The sequence below is a fragment of the Bidens hawaiensis genome, unplaced genomic scaffold (assembly GCF_021521415.1).
Source record: "Bidens hawaiensis isolate Kalapana, Puna unplaced genomic scaffold, B.hawaiensis_p1.1 tig00007049_1, whole genome shotgun sequence".
Lineage (NCBI taxonomy): Eukaryota > Viridiplantae > Streptophyta > Magnoliopsida > Asterales > Asteraceae > Bidens > Bidens hawaiensis.
The window spans coordinates 757,367-775,084 of NW_027491485.1; the positions used below are offsets into that span (position 1 = coordinate 757,367).

Below are 17,718 nucleotides of genomic sequence, written 5' to 3' on the forward strand. Positions count from 1 at the left end.
ATAGTCCAATTAGGCAATTATAATATACGGAAAATACGAAAAGTTGTGGTCTCGTCAAACAACCAATAAAAACTCCACGTACGATCCCCTCGCCTGAGCACGCGCGTGGGTCATACCCAAAGAACTAAAATTCGGGTCAGCCCCGTAAAACGGGGCATAAAAAACTAACCGACCCGATTACTCGTTACGCAAATTCCCACTGGGTTTTAGTTTTAACTTCTTTTCTTCATCTCTCTCACACTTTTAATCTCTCTCTTAGGGTTTGTTACGCCATGGACCGGTACACGAAGGTCGATCAGAAGAAACCTAACATTCCGATCAACGAAAATGAGATCAGAATCACCTCTCAAGGCTTGGTTCGTAACTACCTCAGCTACGTTACCACTCGTATTCAGGTATATTCACCCTCATTGTTCCGTTTACTTTACGAATCGATATTATTACGTGTTTTCGTTACGGTTATTAGATTCGCTGTTTAGTTGTAGTTCTCGTTGCGTTATGGTGCGATTAGGTTATTAGGTTAGGTGATGGTACAGTATTACGACGCGGATCGTTTGATATTGTGCGTTTTTGTGGTGTATTAGGTAATGTAGGGTTTTAGTATGTGTATTAAGTGTATAACAGTAATTGTTACGTTTTGATTTGTTAATTGTTATTGTTGTTATTATATTGAGGATCTGGATCTTATGATTATAATATATTGGTGCATAGCTTTATGAAGATTGATTTTACTCGTTTTCGATGGATACGAGCATCGTTTGTTTTTGTTTTGTAGGTTTTGTTTGGTTAAGAGTGTAATGCGAAGAATACAGAAATGTTTGATGTGTTTTTTGTTTCATTTTCAACTCAATTAGGCTTTTTAGGGTTTAATATAGTTGTGGTAGGTAAAAGTTGCATGTTAACTGTACATCTTAAATTTGTCACCTACATGTTAATGTGTATATCTTCATTTGTGGCTCTGTAGTTGTATGTTTTGTGATTTATTCATCTTCCTGTTTGCATTTTGTGTTTCTTCTCTAGGCTGTATCTTAATGTCTTGACTTAAGAAATTATGTTGATATCGTAAAAACATCTGTTGGTTTATAAAACAATGGGTGGAGTGATTGAGGCCTGCAAGATGGCTTGGGCCTTAAATCTGTAATTTGGGCTTGTTTATAATTGAAGTTATCTTTGTGTGTACTGTTTTGATTATTTGTCTCTCACTAATTTATAGCTTGTTATCTTTTATAGCCAATATAGCTAGAAATACTATTTGTATTGTAAACCTACTTTGTTGAAATATGCGACAGCGTTGTTATTCTAATCACCATTCTTTTTTCACATATGAAGTTATTTATAACAAGCATTAGTACAGTAGTTGCATCAGTTGAGCTTGGTCTATCATATCGTTGAATCTTTTTGTTTTAAGTCTTAAGTTTGCTTCATTGACAATCATGTGCGAGTAAATAATCTTGGCCTTGTAGTGTGTTGTATCCAACTGCATGTTGTTAATAATTTTTGTTTGCATAGTTGAGCAATATGATTAGCAATATTTGGTTTTGAAAAGTTAAATTGTCTTGATGAAGATGAAATTTCAGTAGCCAATTATAGAGTACTGTTCAGCTATGCATTAATTCAGCTATGTATTGACTTGGCCGGTTGATACTAATGTGTTATAAGCAGTTGGTACATCCTTGCTTATGCACCTGCTTATTTAAGTCATTGTCATATTGTTTATGTGAAGAGTCTAACTCAGATTGTTACTGTAGGAGAGACGTGGGAAAGAAATTGTCTTGAAAGCAATGGGACAAGCTATAAGCAAGACAGTAGCAATTGCTGAATTCCTTAAGGTTCACTACTCAAACAACTTGTGTACATTTCGTTGCTCTGTTTTTAGTTTTTCATGTGCATAACTAATAAGATGCTTTAATTTCAAACAGAGAAACATTCCTCGATTGCATCAAGATACTGCCATCAGTTCCGTAAGCATAACTGATATATGGGAGCCGATTGAAGAGGGTCTTTTACCGTAAGCTTCAAAATTGTTACTCTACACAAAATTAATAATATGGGCTAAAATACCTGTTAGATGTTTTACATTTTGTCAAATAAAATGCAGAGTGGAGATGACACGCCAGGTGTCCATGATTTCCATTACCTTGTCCACAAAGGAGCTAAACACGAATTCACCAGGGTCAGTTTACAGCTTAACTTATAATTGATTACTTTTAAAACAGTTAAGCAAATATTACAAAGATTATTAGCCTTCTTGGTTCTCTTCCTTTTCTTTAATTAATATTTTCTTTTACAAATATGCATTTTTCATGGCTCAGGTACCAAGCTCCAGTTTATGTGGAGAGATCAAAACCGCAGTATAACAGTAATCAGAGACAACAACCAAGACACAAGCAGCAGTTATACAATGAAGGTGAGTTTTTCACTTGTCCAAATGGGTGAATTTTACTTTTTTTAAATTTTATTTTGGTGATAAAAATAGTATTATTTGCATGTGTAGAGCCATATGGCGGTAACTATAGGGGCCGTGGTCAAGGTGGTGGTGGGGTAAGAGGTCGAGGCTGGAACAACAGGTTTGGTGGCTATCAAGGCGGGGATGGGTACAGGAACTACCAAGGAGACAATGGATATGGCGGTAACAACTACCAAGGTGGCAGCAGAGGGTATGGGAATGGCAACAACTACCAAGGTGGCAGCAGAGGATATGGGAATGGTAGCCACCAAGGTTTTGGCAGAGGGTATGGGAATGGTAACTACCTTGTCGGCGGCAGAGGGTATGGGAATGGGAATGGTAACTACCGAGGCGGCAGGGGGTATGGTAACTACCATGGAGGTGGTGGTGAGTACGGTAACAACTACCAAGGAGGTGGTGAATACCGAAACTATCAAGGTATGTTAGGCTTTTATCTTTTGCATCAACATTAACACTATCATTTCTGTTTTCACTATTATTCTGTTTTCAATAGATAACAATGGCTATTCAAACCGCGGTCGAGGCGGAGGTCGTGGCGGAAATGCAGGCTATCGTGGTTAGTGGTTTCTTTGTTATTTTACCCTTCAATATTTTTCTGTTTTCTAATGGGGTTTATATGTGTTAATGACAAACAGGAGGTGGGTACATGAGAGGTGGTGGTGGCAGTAGGGGTGGCGGGTTGAATGGAAGAGGTGGTAGGGGAAGGATGGGCGGGGCAGAGTAGGGGTGTTGCTATATTGCTGCTATATATAATATGCATGCTTGCCTTAATGTTGGGAGTTTGTTTAAAGAAGTTAAGAAGGATTGGGGCTATTATTTCATCCAGTAAGTAGTGATTTAGAACTTAACTCCTAATGTCTTTTTTTCCCTATTTTGGTTTTTGGGTGAGCTGATATTATTATATATGCTATTGGTATAGCAAAAGAAGCAAGTTTATTATATTAGGTGCAGTTTATTTTGGTATATTCTGGACTATGCCTTTTCTTGTATATGGTCATATAACGTTTCTTTCTTTCTTTTTTTTTTTTCTGTCTCTTTGATCTTGTTTCTTTTTTATCTTGAAAGATTTGGTTTGTTGGCCGATCAGTCTTTGAGGTACCAATTAAGTTGGCTAAGCGGATTGAGCTGATTTAAAATTGTTACTAGATAGTATTTTAAGGCTAACACTTGGATAATATCATATTGGCACTCCAACATACATACATCACCTATGGATGTTGGAGTGTATCGATCAAAATTTAGTCGATGACGTTTGAATGAAACAAAGCCTTATAGTAAGCATATTTTTTAATTTTTAGTTTTTTAACAGCTTTTGCTAACACGTACACTATTAATTTACTTCTAAATTCACAATTTTCTTCAGCATGAGACTTGGATATCCTGTATCATAAAAAGAACACATTATTCAAAACACCATGATATTGCCAGACATAGTATTTGAAAATAGGAATATACTCCAATTTTATAAGCTAATCAAAATGTTTTAACACGTCCAGCTAATTTATAATTTTGGCTTTTGAAAGGGCTAGCCGGCTAGGTGATAACTGATGATCTGACGTCACCTTCGGATATCAAATCCCCAACCAACATAACTTGACACATGTTTCTGATAAGTATACAATTTTTTCTAATAGAAGATTTAGAGGTGATATAGTTTTCAAAAATCAAGATGCTTTTTAAAATCAATGCTGAATATGATAATAACATTTTTTTAGACTTACAATGTTGGTGTTCGAAGAAGAAAGGTGAGGGTGGGTGCCGAAATAGATTAAATAGTCAAGCGATTGTCAAATTACAGTGAAATTAACACAATGAAATTACTTGGAAGTTCAAGTAATAATATGCCAAAAGCAATCAGATAGTTTACATGTCACTTACTACAGTCTACTAAACAGTGAACCGAACCAAGCTACAAAGAGCTCGATCATAGCCTCGTACATCAAATATGAATATATGATATGTGAGAGCTTGATCAAGTATATTGGTTGGATACATCATACATATAATAACATAGAATGATAGAAAGTAGATGATGCTTTACATCTCTGATGCTTAATGTTTTGTTAAGATCAACTGTTTTGGTTAGTTTCAAACTGAAGTTGGTTTAATGATAATGACATTCAAGTGAGTAAAAAAATAAACGCCGTTGCGGGGGATCGAACCCGGGTCACCCGCGTGACAGGCGGGAATACTTACCACTATACTACAACAACTTGCTTATATATTTGATTGCAAACAAAATAACAATTAAGTTGCAATAAATATTTGTGTGCTAGTTTTTTTGGTTTAAATTACTGGATTGAAATTAGTTCTGATTTTGAAGTTATTATTAAGTATAATTTATCATATTCAAAGAAGCAAGTAAGAATTGTTTCAAATGGTACTTATGAAAATAACTATTAATCTGACTATCAATATTACTTTAAAAAATTTGCAGATCTGTTTAGTAAGATTGGAAACATGGTTAACTATTCCATTTCCATTTTCCAAAATGCCAACTTGCAGAATGATTATTAGAACTTGCCATTAGGAATTTGTTATGATCATTGTTATCTATATCGTCTTTACTATTGAGTTGTTCAAATGTTATTACTCTTCTTACTGCTTCTTCAAATGACATTTTATATATTTCAGATTATTGTTCGATAGTTGCTACAATCGAAAGGAACTTCTTTGGAACCGTAGTAAGTAATTTTTTTTACTACCGTCTTATCTTTCAAGAAAGTACCAAGACTTTTGATCTTGGATCTTATGCTACATAACTAGCTTGTCAAAGTTTCATAATCGTTCTTTTTTAGAGTCTCAAATTCGCTTGTAGACGGGTTTTTATTGAACTTCAATCGAGTCCTAAACTTCCTTTGCGGTTGAGTATAGTGCAATTTTGCATTAATTAACACGTCTTGTGGTAATATTTGTAAGATCATTGCTTTTGTCGTGGGTACTTTCTTTTCATCTCTCTCTCTCTCTCTCTCCCCGATGTCAATTGTTTCCCAGAGACCATAGGCCTTTAAGATTGATTCCGTCAACAATGCTCTAAGTGGTGTAATTTATGTATGTCAAGTTAGGGTATTGAAGTGATATATTTCCTTGCTCACGTGATGTGTTCACCTTTCTTTAACAAAGTTAACGATTTGTTATTGGTAACAAAACTGAAAATTAAGATTGTCAATAGTCAAATTGCTAGTAGGGATTTATAGTGGTCACCGGTTTTTCTTTTTTGAAACGACAAGTTTCATTAAACCGCTGTCGAGACGCTAGGAACAAAAACAAACAACAAAGAAGAACCGAAAATTACAACAAAAACTTAACACAATCATGCCATGAAATACTAATTAAAAGAGAGTGGCTCTTGATCCAAAGGTAACCCAAAGATTCATGCCGTCCAATGTTTTACTCAAGCTTTCTAATTTGTTTTCGAAGATAACTTCATTTATTGATTTCCAAATACACCAACAAGCCGTGAGAGGACAATCCCGTGAAAAACATTTTTCTTTCAATGTCCAAGGTTGCTAGACTCGTGCACTGTAAGAAGGTCCCACATTGAGAAAGCAAGGATTGGCAAAGGACTTAACACCAATTGCTTATGAATTGCCAAATCAAAGTGGCAAAATGACACAAGACTAGGAGATGCTCACACTCTTCTTCTTCTTCTTCTTCTTCACATAACCCACGTACCACCGAGCCCACATTAATCTTTCATTTTCCCGTGGTCAACAATTGATAGCTTGAATTATTGAAATATAATTTTCTTTTTATAAAAGATAAAAAATTGTTTTATTTGGAAACTATTAATGGATTGCATTGCAACGAAAACGACACTGTCACATAGGGGCGTTGTTTTCGGAGATCGGAATTGTAGCTTTTGTGGATTAGTTGCGGAATCATCCGAGCATCTCTTTGTTCACTGTAGGGCGTCTAAATGGGTATGGTCGATCATATATAATTGGGTCAAGCTATCGAACTTGACTAATTTGGATTCAGTAAAGGAGTTGCTTAAATTCCCGAGAAAGCAAAAACTAAACAAAGCGGAGTGCCTGGCAGTGCAATCCATCTTGGCGGTTACATGTTGGATGATTTGGAAATCTAGGAATGATCTCATTTTTGATAATGTCCCATTTTTGGTATCTAAAGTGGTGAACGACATAAAATCGACTTCCTATTTATGGGTGAAGTATAGAAGCAAAAGTGTCACCCTTGAATGGAAGAAGTGGTGCAAGTTTGATTTTGTTAATTTCCCATTATAATTGTTTGTCTTTTATTACATTCCTTGTATGTCTTTGGCCTTTGCTTCTTGTAATGGCCTTTTGTTTTTTAATATTATTGGCATTTAAAAAAAAAGATAAAAGACATGTAATTTAGATAAAATATATACAAAACAAAATTTAAAATTTTTTAATTTTAGTTTTCTAATATACAAAATCTATTATAATAAAAGACTACCTATTTTTGCCACTTGTCATCCTCATAGTCTTCCTCATATTTTTTTCACTTATTTTAATATATGTTCCATATCTTTTAAGTCATGTCAATATATGAATTTAAGTTTGTTTTTATTATATGTAAATCCTAATCGATTCATTCATTAACATTAATGGTGAAATAAGAAAATATTAAAATTGACGTTTTGTTAGAATATAATTTTAAAGTCACAGGTAATTGCAAATTAAAGCAAATAAAGATGCATTATTGTCGAAGAATTTGGATTTGTATGGTAAACTACAAATTGTTTTTTAAACTGGGATTCGAGCAACAGTGCATAATTTTTTATTTAAGATTGGTTTCAAATTTGGATTTAAAATCTTCTCATATGCATTTAAACTCGGGAAAATGTGTATTTTCTTAATTTTCTCCAAACGCTTTGTATAGGTATTGCAAACATAGAGACTACCTATTATATATCTTGGTGTTTAGCATTAAATTATTGAAGTTGAATTATATATTTATAATCTATATGTATACCGATTTACTATATGAAGTATAAGTCATTTATTTATATGATTTTTTTATAGTATAAAGAGTTTTAGCAATAAGAAATCAATATTTAGTTTTCAATATTTTCTTTTATAATTTAGACAAAAATGCTTCAGAACATATATTTTCACATTAATTTATAAAAAATAGTTAATCCGGTTAAAAGTTATCTACCATGCTTCCAACAAATCCGAAATCTTTGCTTTTTTTTCCTATAAGTTTTTAAAATATATATATTGATTAATTAAATATTCCAACAACTCTAATAATATTAACAAATGACAGGGGATTAGTATTCAAAATTTAAACATTTCTTATCCAGTACTTCCAACTATTATAAATAGGAATCACTACCTTCATGCAACTTTAAATATTCTATTATTCTACTAACTCAGAATAATCACTTTTGTTTGATCATGACTTTAAGGTTAATATGTCTTTGTCATTTTCCATTAATATGAAATGAAAAAAACATTTTGTTACATTTTAATTTCCGATTTTATATGTTGCTTGATTATACAATTGTTAATTGTAAAATATAAAATCAAGTAAATATTTGTCATACACATAATATTAATGACACCCAATTTATCATGACCAATCAATTTCAAATTCTAAAAATTATAAGAATGACTATATCATCAAAGTTAAGGTAATCTGGTTTTTTTGGATAATCATGTTTTGGATAAACATAAGTACATGATCTTAAATGACATTATATATATTAATTGATTAACAAGCATGATATTTTATTTGTAAGAATATTTTTTTTGTTAGTTTCATGGATATATTATCATTTATCTTAGGTTGGTATGTATTTAAAGAATCTTATTTATCACACGGACAATTATACGTGGCTATATCAAGAGTTATAAACATGCTTGTATGTTACCTTATCAAGAGTTATAAGCATGCATGTACTAAAGATTTGATTTGTGAGTACCAACCAATACAATCATAAATGTAGTGTACAAGAACTGTTTTACTTATTTGTAACATATTTGTGTAATCTTATTTATGTAATTTCTGTAATTTTAATGTAAATTGTAACTGTATAAAATATATGATCATTTTGTTAATTATATTTCACTTAATGTACAAAATTTTCCACAATTATCCGGGTAATACACGGGCCTCAAACTAGTCAACCAATAAGCTTGTAATGAAGTGTTATGAGAGAGACTTGGAGCTTAATGTAATTTAAGTTTGATTCATGTCCCTAAAATTTAATTTTATATACACGGGGTAATGATGAAAAATTATAAGAGTAAGTGATTTAGGTTCAGACTAAACTGGTAAATAACTAGGTTATAACCCGTGTACTACACGAGGCTAGGTACAAAAACTTTTAACTTAACACCATCAATTATGCTTATCGTATATTGACAAAAGAACACCATCAAATAACAGGATCGAATAATACATAATTAAAGGCTATAATATATGAATAAAAAGCATTTGATAAAGTGAAGGAAAAAAGTTGTCGTTAAATTGACCGCATGCTATTAATGTCATCTATAACATCCGAAAACAGTTTACAAGTATTTGGGATTATCACATACGCTATACTTTGTATCTTCATTAAATTAATATTGAAAAGCCAAATTTATATTAAGTCAAAATATAAGTGATTCTTTTTCTATCTATACCCAAATTCATCGATATCTCTTCTTTTAGGCACATTTTAAATTAAGAAATTCTTGGTGAGTATGCATGTATTTATTATCATGCTTGTTTAACATCTATAAGAAAGTGTAAGTGACAATTCAAATACATATTAATACATAAAAGGCACAAATTAGAGGTTTTGTTGTCAAAGCATTCAGTAATACATGTTAAAAACATAAATTTCAACAAAAATTATAAATTGTGAGTATGAAATAAAGAACCACCAATAAAAACATGAATGAATAGTCTTTGGTTATTGAAATTGTTAGATTTTTATAATGACATAAAAGAATGATCGATATAATAATTTCATATCTACTTTTTTTTGTAAGGCTAAGTTTTCATGAAACCTTTATTTCCCTGTCTTATGGTGATGATTAGGATTTCAATCTTCTAAATATGATTTAAACGGAAATATTCATAAGTAACTGGAAAATTGAAAGCTTCCCTTAAGTCTATGTTTTCATATCATTTGGTGGGGAATGCTAGCCATAATAAGTTTCTCCTTCGGCATGCAGTTTCTTCGAAAATCTGTTCTAAAATCTCATTTATAAACAATGATCACTCTACAGCTTCCATAACCATATTAACACCTTTGAAGCTTTGTATAGATTTCTGACCCACCAAGATCATACACTTTTCTGTGTTCGATAACTGACAAAGTGGAGTGCTCTCCTTTAACCAAAATAAATAAAGAAATAAATAAAATAAAATTGGCAAAGCGATATCACACACAGGTTGAATTATGTAATCAACAAATATATTCTAAAGTGTTAAAAAATAGCATTCCATTTAAGCTGTTAACTTTCATGTGTTACAATAATAATTTAAAGTTAATAAGATGAAAACTGAGTAATACTTGGTAGATCCACGAAAAATAAGTGGAAGGAAGTTATATTATTTGGCACACAGAACCTATGGATTCAAGATCTTTTCTTCAATACAAACCACACCCACTTAAGGCCTCAATTCTGACCTGAAGAGAAACAAATCATTATTCGCCCACAATCCACAATGTATATCGTTGTAAATAATGCATATGAAATCAATTTGTTAAAAAATCTACATTTTAGTAAAAAAATCTACAACACTATAATAGCATTAATACAATGGCATAACAACTTAAGTTTTACTACAAAAAGGACCTTGGAAATCCAATATGTGTTAAAAAAAATATTGATTTGATCAAAATAGGTTTGGATCAAAACGGGCCAATTTAAAAAAAAGTTGCCAAAATCATCAAAAGGAAAAAAAAATAAAATTAAAAAATAACTAACCTGAGAAGTAAATATCCAGTAAACCATGCTACAATCCTAGCCACAAAAGATTTCAATATAAAACAGTTACATGTTTTTGAAATGCAACTTGGCAACATGAAATGAGGTTAATAATGTTAGCAGAAGGTCAAGTATGAAACTTTCTTAGTTAATACACCGACAACAATCAAGTATCATGAATACATGCTTACTAGTCTTTAAAATCTTTTGAGGACAACCTTTATTTTGAAATTAAATTCACAACAATCATCAAAACCGCCTCAATATTCTCACATTCTGAAGAACACAGACTACATGAGTAATTCATTCCAATGTTGTAATCACAGCTTCATTTTTATTTCTAACTTCTACTAAAAAATCTACAACGATATCGTCTCAGTACAACGAAAACAAACCCAAACGGAATAACCTGAACCGATGAACACCCCTAGTATATCAATAGAGGCATATATGTATCTTTCCCAGCAAAAAATCGAAGATAACAAAATAGCAAAATTCTCAACTTGTTAGCTTTCATATCATAAGAACACTTTTCTAATGGTTCATTTCCAAAGATAATTTTTAGATGGTCCATCTCAGATTCTGAAAGATAAATTTTATTCTCAACTATAATTTTTAGATGGTTCATCTCCAAATAGTTCATTCATCAAACACCCAATCGAGCCTTACCAAACAAACAGTTTACCAAATCGAATATCATCAAACAATAAATTTCAGGTAACCTAATAAAATTACTCAATCAAGAAAACTAATTTAGAGTTGGAACATAACATACCTTTGAATATAGGTGATCAAATCGGGTAGGTCAAAGGAACCGGAACCGGTTCAGAACCGGTTCCATTAGTCAACATCACAATTTAAACCGGTTCCATGGTCGAACCGGTTAGGGAACCGAACCGGTTCCCCAACCCTCGGACCCGGAACCGGTGGAACCGGTTCTGACCGGTTCCTAAACCGGTTCTTACACTGTAACCGGTTCCAACCGGTTACAGTGTAAAATATTATTTTTTTTTCGTTTTTCGTTTCCGCTGCTTGTGCAGGTGATGATTTGTGTTCTTCTGATTTCTGAAGAGGCTCATGCTACTTTTGTTGTTCACCCACAGAGCAATGGTAAACAACATATTGAACTTAATGCTATGAGTGTCAGCGTGTTTGAATTGATTAGTCTGTATCGTGTATCGTGTAATGGTGAACTTAAATCTGTATCGTGTTACATTTGTTGAGTTTGCTATGTATTATAGTCTTTTGGCTTACGCAAGTCAAATGCTGAATTATAATCAAGAGCGGTGTTATACGATTCGTATTTGTATAACATGTTAAATAAAAAAAACAATTAACATAAAATTCATTTTATTTACTTTAAGAAGTTCAAAAAAAAAGGTTACATGTTTTAAAATATTCAAAAACAAAATAACAAAACATTAAACTTATAAATATAAAGTTGTGACATATTATTTCTAGAAAAGCCTTCTTGTTCGTCGTAATTATTGAGTGGCGACTTATTCATCAGAATTACTTGTAGAAACGCCTTCTTGTTCGTCGTGCACTCGAACATCAAGTGGTGTTTCGTCTTCCAGAGTGGTTACGTGTTGAACACGATCGATTGAGTCCAAGTGATCCTTCAAGCAAATGCACATCTCCACCGACTCCGAATTCAGTCTTGTTCTTCTCACCGATATTACCCTGCCACTAAGAGAAAAGGCAGATTCCGAAGCTACCGTAGAAGCTTGGGCGGTTAGTAAATCACGGGCCATGGTGGCAAGAATCGGAAACTCGGTTTCCTTTACCTTCCACCAAGCCAAAACATCAAAAGTGCCATATTCCTCTTCGGATAAACCGGTAGAGAAATCATATGCACTATACCTTCCTAGTTCGCTTGAAGGGGTGTTACCCCTTTGTTTTTTAGCCGTTACGTTGCGAACGGTGTTCATAAGGCTAATCATGGGGTCTCGTACTCTAGTAGCACTTGAACTTGATGAAGACCCCCCCGGCGTAGGCATGTGTATGTTTGACCCATATTTATTTATATAAAAGTCATACATAAATATAAAATTCAAGTTAAAATCATTTTGTGCCTCTGTTGAAAAGTTTGGGTCAACTTCATGCATATCTAAGGCTGAAAAAATTTCGTCTATCACACATTCAACCCCCGTAACATTTAACATTGGGTTTAAAGCGGCGGCGCAAGTAAAAATCGGTGGCAATTCAAGAAAGTATTTTTTTAATTTAAACTTCATTGGTAATATGATGTTTGAAAACATTGGACTTTTATTTTCAAATTCTTTAAGATTGTTAACGATTAAAAATAACTCCGAAAGAACCAAGGGACTTGTCGGATAATACGTTCCCGATAGTTTCGTAGTTGATGTTTTAAAAACTTCAAGAAAAGTCGATAAGTCATTGATAATTTCCCATTTCTCATTTGAAAAGGGGATTGCTAAATCATTCTCGGCAAGACTAGAATGAAACATTTGTAAAGTTTCTCTTTGTTTCAAAGCACTTTGAAACATTATGCAAGTGGAATTCCATCGATGAGGTACATCCCAATTAGCTCCCAAAGCTTTTCTTCCCGTATCTTTACAAAATTTTCTATAATCCATTTGTCTTTTTTTACTTTTCTTAAAAACTTCATGTAGCATTACTCTAAAATCGTTTATAACCGATGTAACCTCATCCGAAGCAAGTCCGTCTTGCACGATTAAATTAATGATATGTGCAACACACCTTGAGTGAAAAAATACACCATTGCAAATCGGCGTATATTTTAATTTTAATTTATCAACCGCCGATGTATTATTCGACGCGTTATCAAATGCAATTGAAAATATTTTATTTTCTAGTTTATAAGTTTTTATAACATAATCTAAAATTTCAAACAAATTATCTCCCGTATGTGGATACTCAAAGAGTTCGAAAGCAATGGTGCGTTTCATCATTTCCCACGATGACGGGTCTACCCAATGAGCGGTGACACAAAGATAAGATTCAGGTAGACCATGTGGAGCCGACCAAACATCACTAGTTAAGTTTATTCCCGTATTTATATTTTCAAAATATGCAATTAGTACCTCTTTGGCCTTCTTCCACAATTTTAAACAATAACGTTTAAGAGTATGACGACTTACGTGAGTGTATTGTGGTTGAAGCGTATCTCGAATCATGGGGTTAAGCGATGGTTGTCGAAGTGGCTAAACGGCAAAGCTTCTTGAATCATAAACTTCGCTATACGATCTTGAACTCGATCAATTTGGTATGTAAATATTCCGCCTTCACTATCCATTTGCGTTTGTTGCGACTCGACGTTCTGTTTCAACGCCTTGCAATACGGTCTTTCGATGTGTTTCTTCAAATTTGAATTCGAAAGTAGGTTTAAATAAATCCCACAAAACTTGCACCGAGCCTTCAATGAATGGTCACTCAATTCAACCAAATCCCAATTGCACCAAATCTCTTGATTACGATTATGAGGTACAATACGAACGAAACTTGGTCCGGCGGTGGAACCTTGACCAACCGATGATTGTGAGGCAGCCATAACAACAAATATGAATATAAAAGAAGAGAAAACAAGAGATTAGAGAACTCAGAACGTTGTAATAGCGTTTTTTTGTATTTTTTTGCGTTCGGGTTTGCGTTTTGAGTGTTGTGATGAACCCATTACACCAAATACCTATTTATACTAGTAGTGGGGTGTTTGGGGAGCCAAAAAACGGCCATTTTTGACCCCAACGGTCAAAAAACGGCCATAAAACCGTTTCCCAACGGCTAGAACTACTCCAACGGCTAGAACCGGTTCCGAACCGGTTCCGGTCGAACCGGTTCCAGAACCGGTTCCGGTTCCTACCCGGTCCACCTCCAAAAATGTCAAACCGGTCCCGGATCGTCGGGTTGAAACGGAACCAAACCGGTTCCTACGAAAAACGGGTAGGAACCGGTTCGGTTCCACCGAACCGGTTCCAGGAACCGGTTTTGTTGTCCACCTCTACCTTTGAATACTAAAATTGACGGAGACACAAAGTATTGATAAGTGATATTGCTCCACAATCGAACAGTGCAACAGACAACAAAAACATAGAAGATGAATTTAGAACGATCATGAATTGTTCAGGTCAACCCAATTCAGCACATAGAGCAAGAAACAATCAAAAATAAAAAATAATCTAACAAAACCTAACCAGATGAAACACAGATGAAGTAGATTGATGATTGTAGAACAATTAGAAATGAAGGAGATTCCTAGAAATCCGAATTGAAGGAGGAACGACATATCTGAAAACCCAATAACAGATGAAATATAACAAAATATTTGGGTTTTAAAAATAACCCATTTCTTCTAATGTTGAAGACAACTGAATATGTAGATGATTATAAGTGAGAGATAGGGGGTTCAAACCTCACTATCACCAATTTATATGGGAGATATGAGGATGACCCTAGCTTGCCAGGGTTCGAGTCCTGATCTCACCCGGTTTTACCGGCTCCTCGCTGTCGTGCCGTTTGGCGGGCGTGGGGGTCGGGTTTTATCCGGTGAATTCCTCAATAGGTGAACCGCTAGAGCTCCGTCCGTCCGTACTAGTGGCCGGCTCGGGCTACCTTTAGCCAATGGGGGCCGCGTACGGAGTACCCGGCGTTACTTAGTTGGCCGTTCAAAAAAAACCTGATTTATTGATGACGAATGCATGATTAAAGATCAGCGGCCGCGTCGTTATGAAATCATTAGGGTTAGAGGATATTTATCAAAGCAATTGAGATTGAAGAAAGAGAGAGAATTAACAGATTTGAAATTATACTAATTAATTAAAATTAACAATAAAAAAAGAAAATTACATGGGGACAAAAAAATAAGTTTTGGTGAAAAGTAGAGTAGAATTTTACTACCTAGATCCTTAACTTAAACTCTCACCGCTTTGTTTTAAAAACCGAACTCCTATCCATTACATCACAACTATCACGCAGCCTTTCAGAACACCACCCAATCCAAATTCTCACCATCATCTTCACCTGCAAAATTTCAATATCAATTTCCACCAAAAATGGAACCCAAAATCATCAAAACCAAAGACGAAATGCGAGCCTGGTCCCGGTCAATCCGATCCCAAGGCAAAACAATCGGACTGGTCCCAACCATGGGCTACCTCCACCACGGCCACCTCTCCCTCATCACCCAAGCTCAAAAACACACCCACCACGTCGTCGTTTCAATCTACGTCAACCCAGGCCAGTTCGCCGTCACCGAAGACCTCTCAACCTACCCTACCGACTTCCACGGCGACATTCAGAAACTCAAATCCATCGGTGGCGTTGATGTTGTTTTTAACCCACACGATTTATACGATTATGGTGTAAATACAACAACAACAGAGGATATTAATATTAATAATAATAATAATAATAATAGAGGTGAAACGGTGTCGTGTTTGGAGGGTGAAACAAGGCACGAGACGTGGGTCCGGGTTGAGGGTTTGGAGAAGGGATTATGTGGGAAGAGTAGGCCGGTGTTTTTTAGAGGGGTGGCTACTGTGGTGGCGAAGTTGCTTAATATTGTTGAGCCAGATGTTGCGGTTTTTGGTAAGAAGGATTATCAGCAATGGCGGGTTATTCAACGAATGGTCAGTGGTCTTTTTGATTCAACGGGTTAAACAGGTCAACCCACCTCTCTGTTGTTTGGTTAAATAGGGATGTAAACAAAGCGAGCCGAGCCCAAGTAGCTTTTTAGTTTTAAGGTCGAGTAGATTTCTAAAGCTCGAGTTTGGCTTGTTAATGAATTTTTAAGGTTGAGCTTGGCTCGGACTAGGCTAGTTTTTTGTTTACTAGTTAATTTATATATAACATTATATGTATTATTTAGTTATTGTTATGATAATTATATATGCTATTTTAGTTTTTAAATATATATATATGGAACGATATCTATAAAGAGTACCTACGTACATTTAGGCTCGCGAGCTGGCTCAGTTATTACCAAATTTGTTTTTAGATTTGAGCTCGTTTAAGCTAGGATCGGTCAAAGTTTTTTGCAAGCGGGCTTGGGCTCGTTTATTTAGCAAATATGTTCTTAGACTCAAGCTCGAGCACGTTTAACTGTTTAAGCTCGCTCGGTTCAAGATTTTTGCGAGCCGATCTCGAGTAGCTCATGAGCGGATGGCTCGTTTACACCCCTAATTACAACTTGAGTATTACCCATCAACTCGTTTGACATTAGATAAATTAGTCAAACGGGTCATGCTCGTGTTACGTGTGGGGGTAAGGTTATGCGAAAAAAATATGGGTTTGGGTTGGATTATTTAAAATGAACAATGTACATTTAGGTTCGGGGTGGACACGATTATCATCCTAGTTCTAGAATCTTTTTATGATAAAATTATGATTTTTAAATGAACAATGTACATTTAGGTTCGAGATCTTGATTTTGCTGTTAAAGTGATTGGTTCCGAGTTGACGCGAGAAGAGGATGGTCTAGCGATGAGCTCCCGCAACGTGCATCTTTCACCTCAAGAGAGGGATCAGGTTTGGGCCCCATTCATTTTTATTGTTTTATATGTTGATTATGTGGGCCCCGTGTCATAACAAAAATTAAAATGAAAGCTAAGCTGTTTTCTTCCAAAAATTGCAGGCTTTGTCTATTAGCCGGGCTTTATTTGAAGCAAAATCGGCTGCTAATAAAGGTGAAAAGATTGTTGGGGGTTTGAGGCGATCAGTGATCGAAAGTATAGAAGCAGCAGGTGGAAAAATTGATTATGTTGAGGTGAGATTTCAATTTTAAATTCAAAGTGAACTTAAATCATTCTCATTTATCAGTTATATTGTTTAATACATTTTTTTTACTTGTGCTGCAATTATTATTTTGTAAACACTGCATACAATTAGCTGAGCTCATGGATTTATGTTTGTTGCAGATTGTGGATCAAGAAAGTCTAGAAGCAGTTGAAGAGATTAAGAACGGAGTTGTGGTGTGTGTTGCCGCATGGTTTGGGAAAGTGAGGTTGATTGACAACATGGAAATTGATGTGTTGTAATTTGATTGTGAACATTGTCGGTTCGGGTTTTGGTTTCCTCGGTTCGGTTTTCCAATTGTAAAGTGAGAGAAATATGTGATATCATTTGAAATGAAATAGAAAATAAATGATATTTCCATTCCACACATCTCCTGGCTATTAATGATATTATCTTCATCTCAATGCATACTATTTGATCATTTGTTTCAAAGTATCACTACACCACCACAGGATATCTAGCAAATAAACTATTAACTACTTGTCGAGGCGTCGATTATTAATATAAAAAATGAAGGGACAAATGTGCACCAAGATGATACAATTTGCTTTGATGTATAAT

General features: G+C 34.5%; 3 protein-coding genes and 1 non-coding gene across 4 annotated transcripts in view; 2 read left to right on the top strand and 2 right to left on the bottom strand.

Annotated features, from left to right (window-relative positions):
- LOC143634426 (uncharacterized) overlaps positions 1-17,718 on the bottom strand; it is a 248,188-nt gene that overhangs the window by 159,703 nt on the left and 70,767 nt on the right. The gene's annotated exons all lie outside the window — the stretch shown is intronic.
- On the top strand, positions 247-3,652 carry LOC143634420 (uncharacterized). The gene is made up of 8 exons (XM_077102507.1): positions 247-395; positions 1,749-1,829; positions 1,920-2,008; positions 2,099-2,173; positions 2,313-2,407; positions 2,495-2,884; positions 2,961-3,023; positions 3,103-3,652. The coding sequence occupies exons 1-8, from the start codon at positions 273-275 to the stop codon at positions 3,189-3,191; spliced, it is 1,005 nt and encodes a 334-aa protein (XP_076958622.1). The 5' UTR covers positions 247-272; the 3' UTR covers positions 3,192-3,652.
- Positions 4,609-4,680, bottom strand: TRNAD-GUC (transfer RNA aspartic acid (anticodon GUC)). The gene has a single exon. It is a non-coding gene; the product is annotated as a tRNA-Asp (tRNA).
- LOC143634421 (pantoate--beta-alanine ligase-like) lies at positions 15,311-17,540 on the top strand. The gene is made up of 4 exons (XM_077102508.1): positions 15,311-15,992; positions 16,777-16,890; positions 16,997-17,128; positions 17,280-17,540. Exons 1-4 carry the CDS (start codon positions 15,417-15,419, stop codon positions 17,397-17,399), a joined length of 942 nt encoding a protein of 313 aa, XP_076958623.1. The 5' UTR covers positions 15,311-15,416; the 3' UTR covers positions 17,400-17,540.

What these genes read in the sequence shown, in the direction of transcription:
- LOC143634421 (XM_077102508.1), top strand. Translation starts at nt 15,417, where the DNA reads ATGGAACCCAAAATCATCAAAACCAAAGACGAAATGCGAGCCTGGTCC. An exon ending in CACCTCAAGAGAGGGATCAG is followed by an intron (nt 16,891 to 16,996) that starts GTTTGGGCCCCA and finishes CAAAAATTGCAG; the next exon opens with GCTTTGTCTATTAGCCGGGC. An exon ending in GAAAAATTGATTATGTTGAG is followed by an intron (nt 17,129 to 17,279) that starts GTGAGATTTCAA and finishes TGTTTGTTGCAG; the next exon opens with ATTGTGGATCAAGAAAGTCT.
- LOC143634420 (XM_077102507.1), top strand. Translation starts at nt 273, where the DNA reads ATGGACCGGTACACGAAGGTCGATCAGAAGAAACCTAACATTCCGATC. An exon ending in CTAAACACGAATTCACCAGG is followed by an intron (nt 2,174 to 2,312) that starts GTCAGTTTACAG and finishes TTCATGGCTCAG; the next exon opens with GTACCAAGCTCCAGTTTATG. An exon ending in TGAATACCGAAACTATCAAG is followed by an intron (nt 2,885 to 2,960) that starts GTATGTTAGGCT and finishes TGTTTTCAATAG; the next exon opens with ATAACAATGGCTATTCAAAC.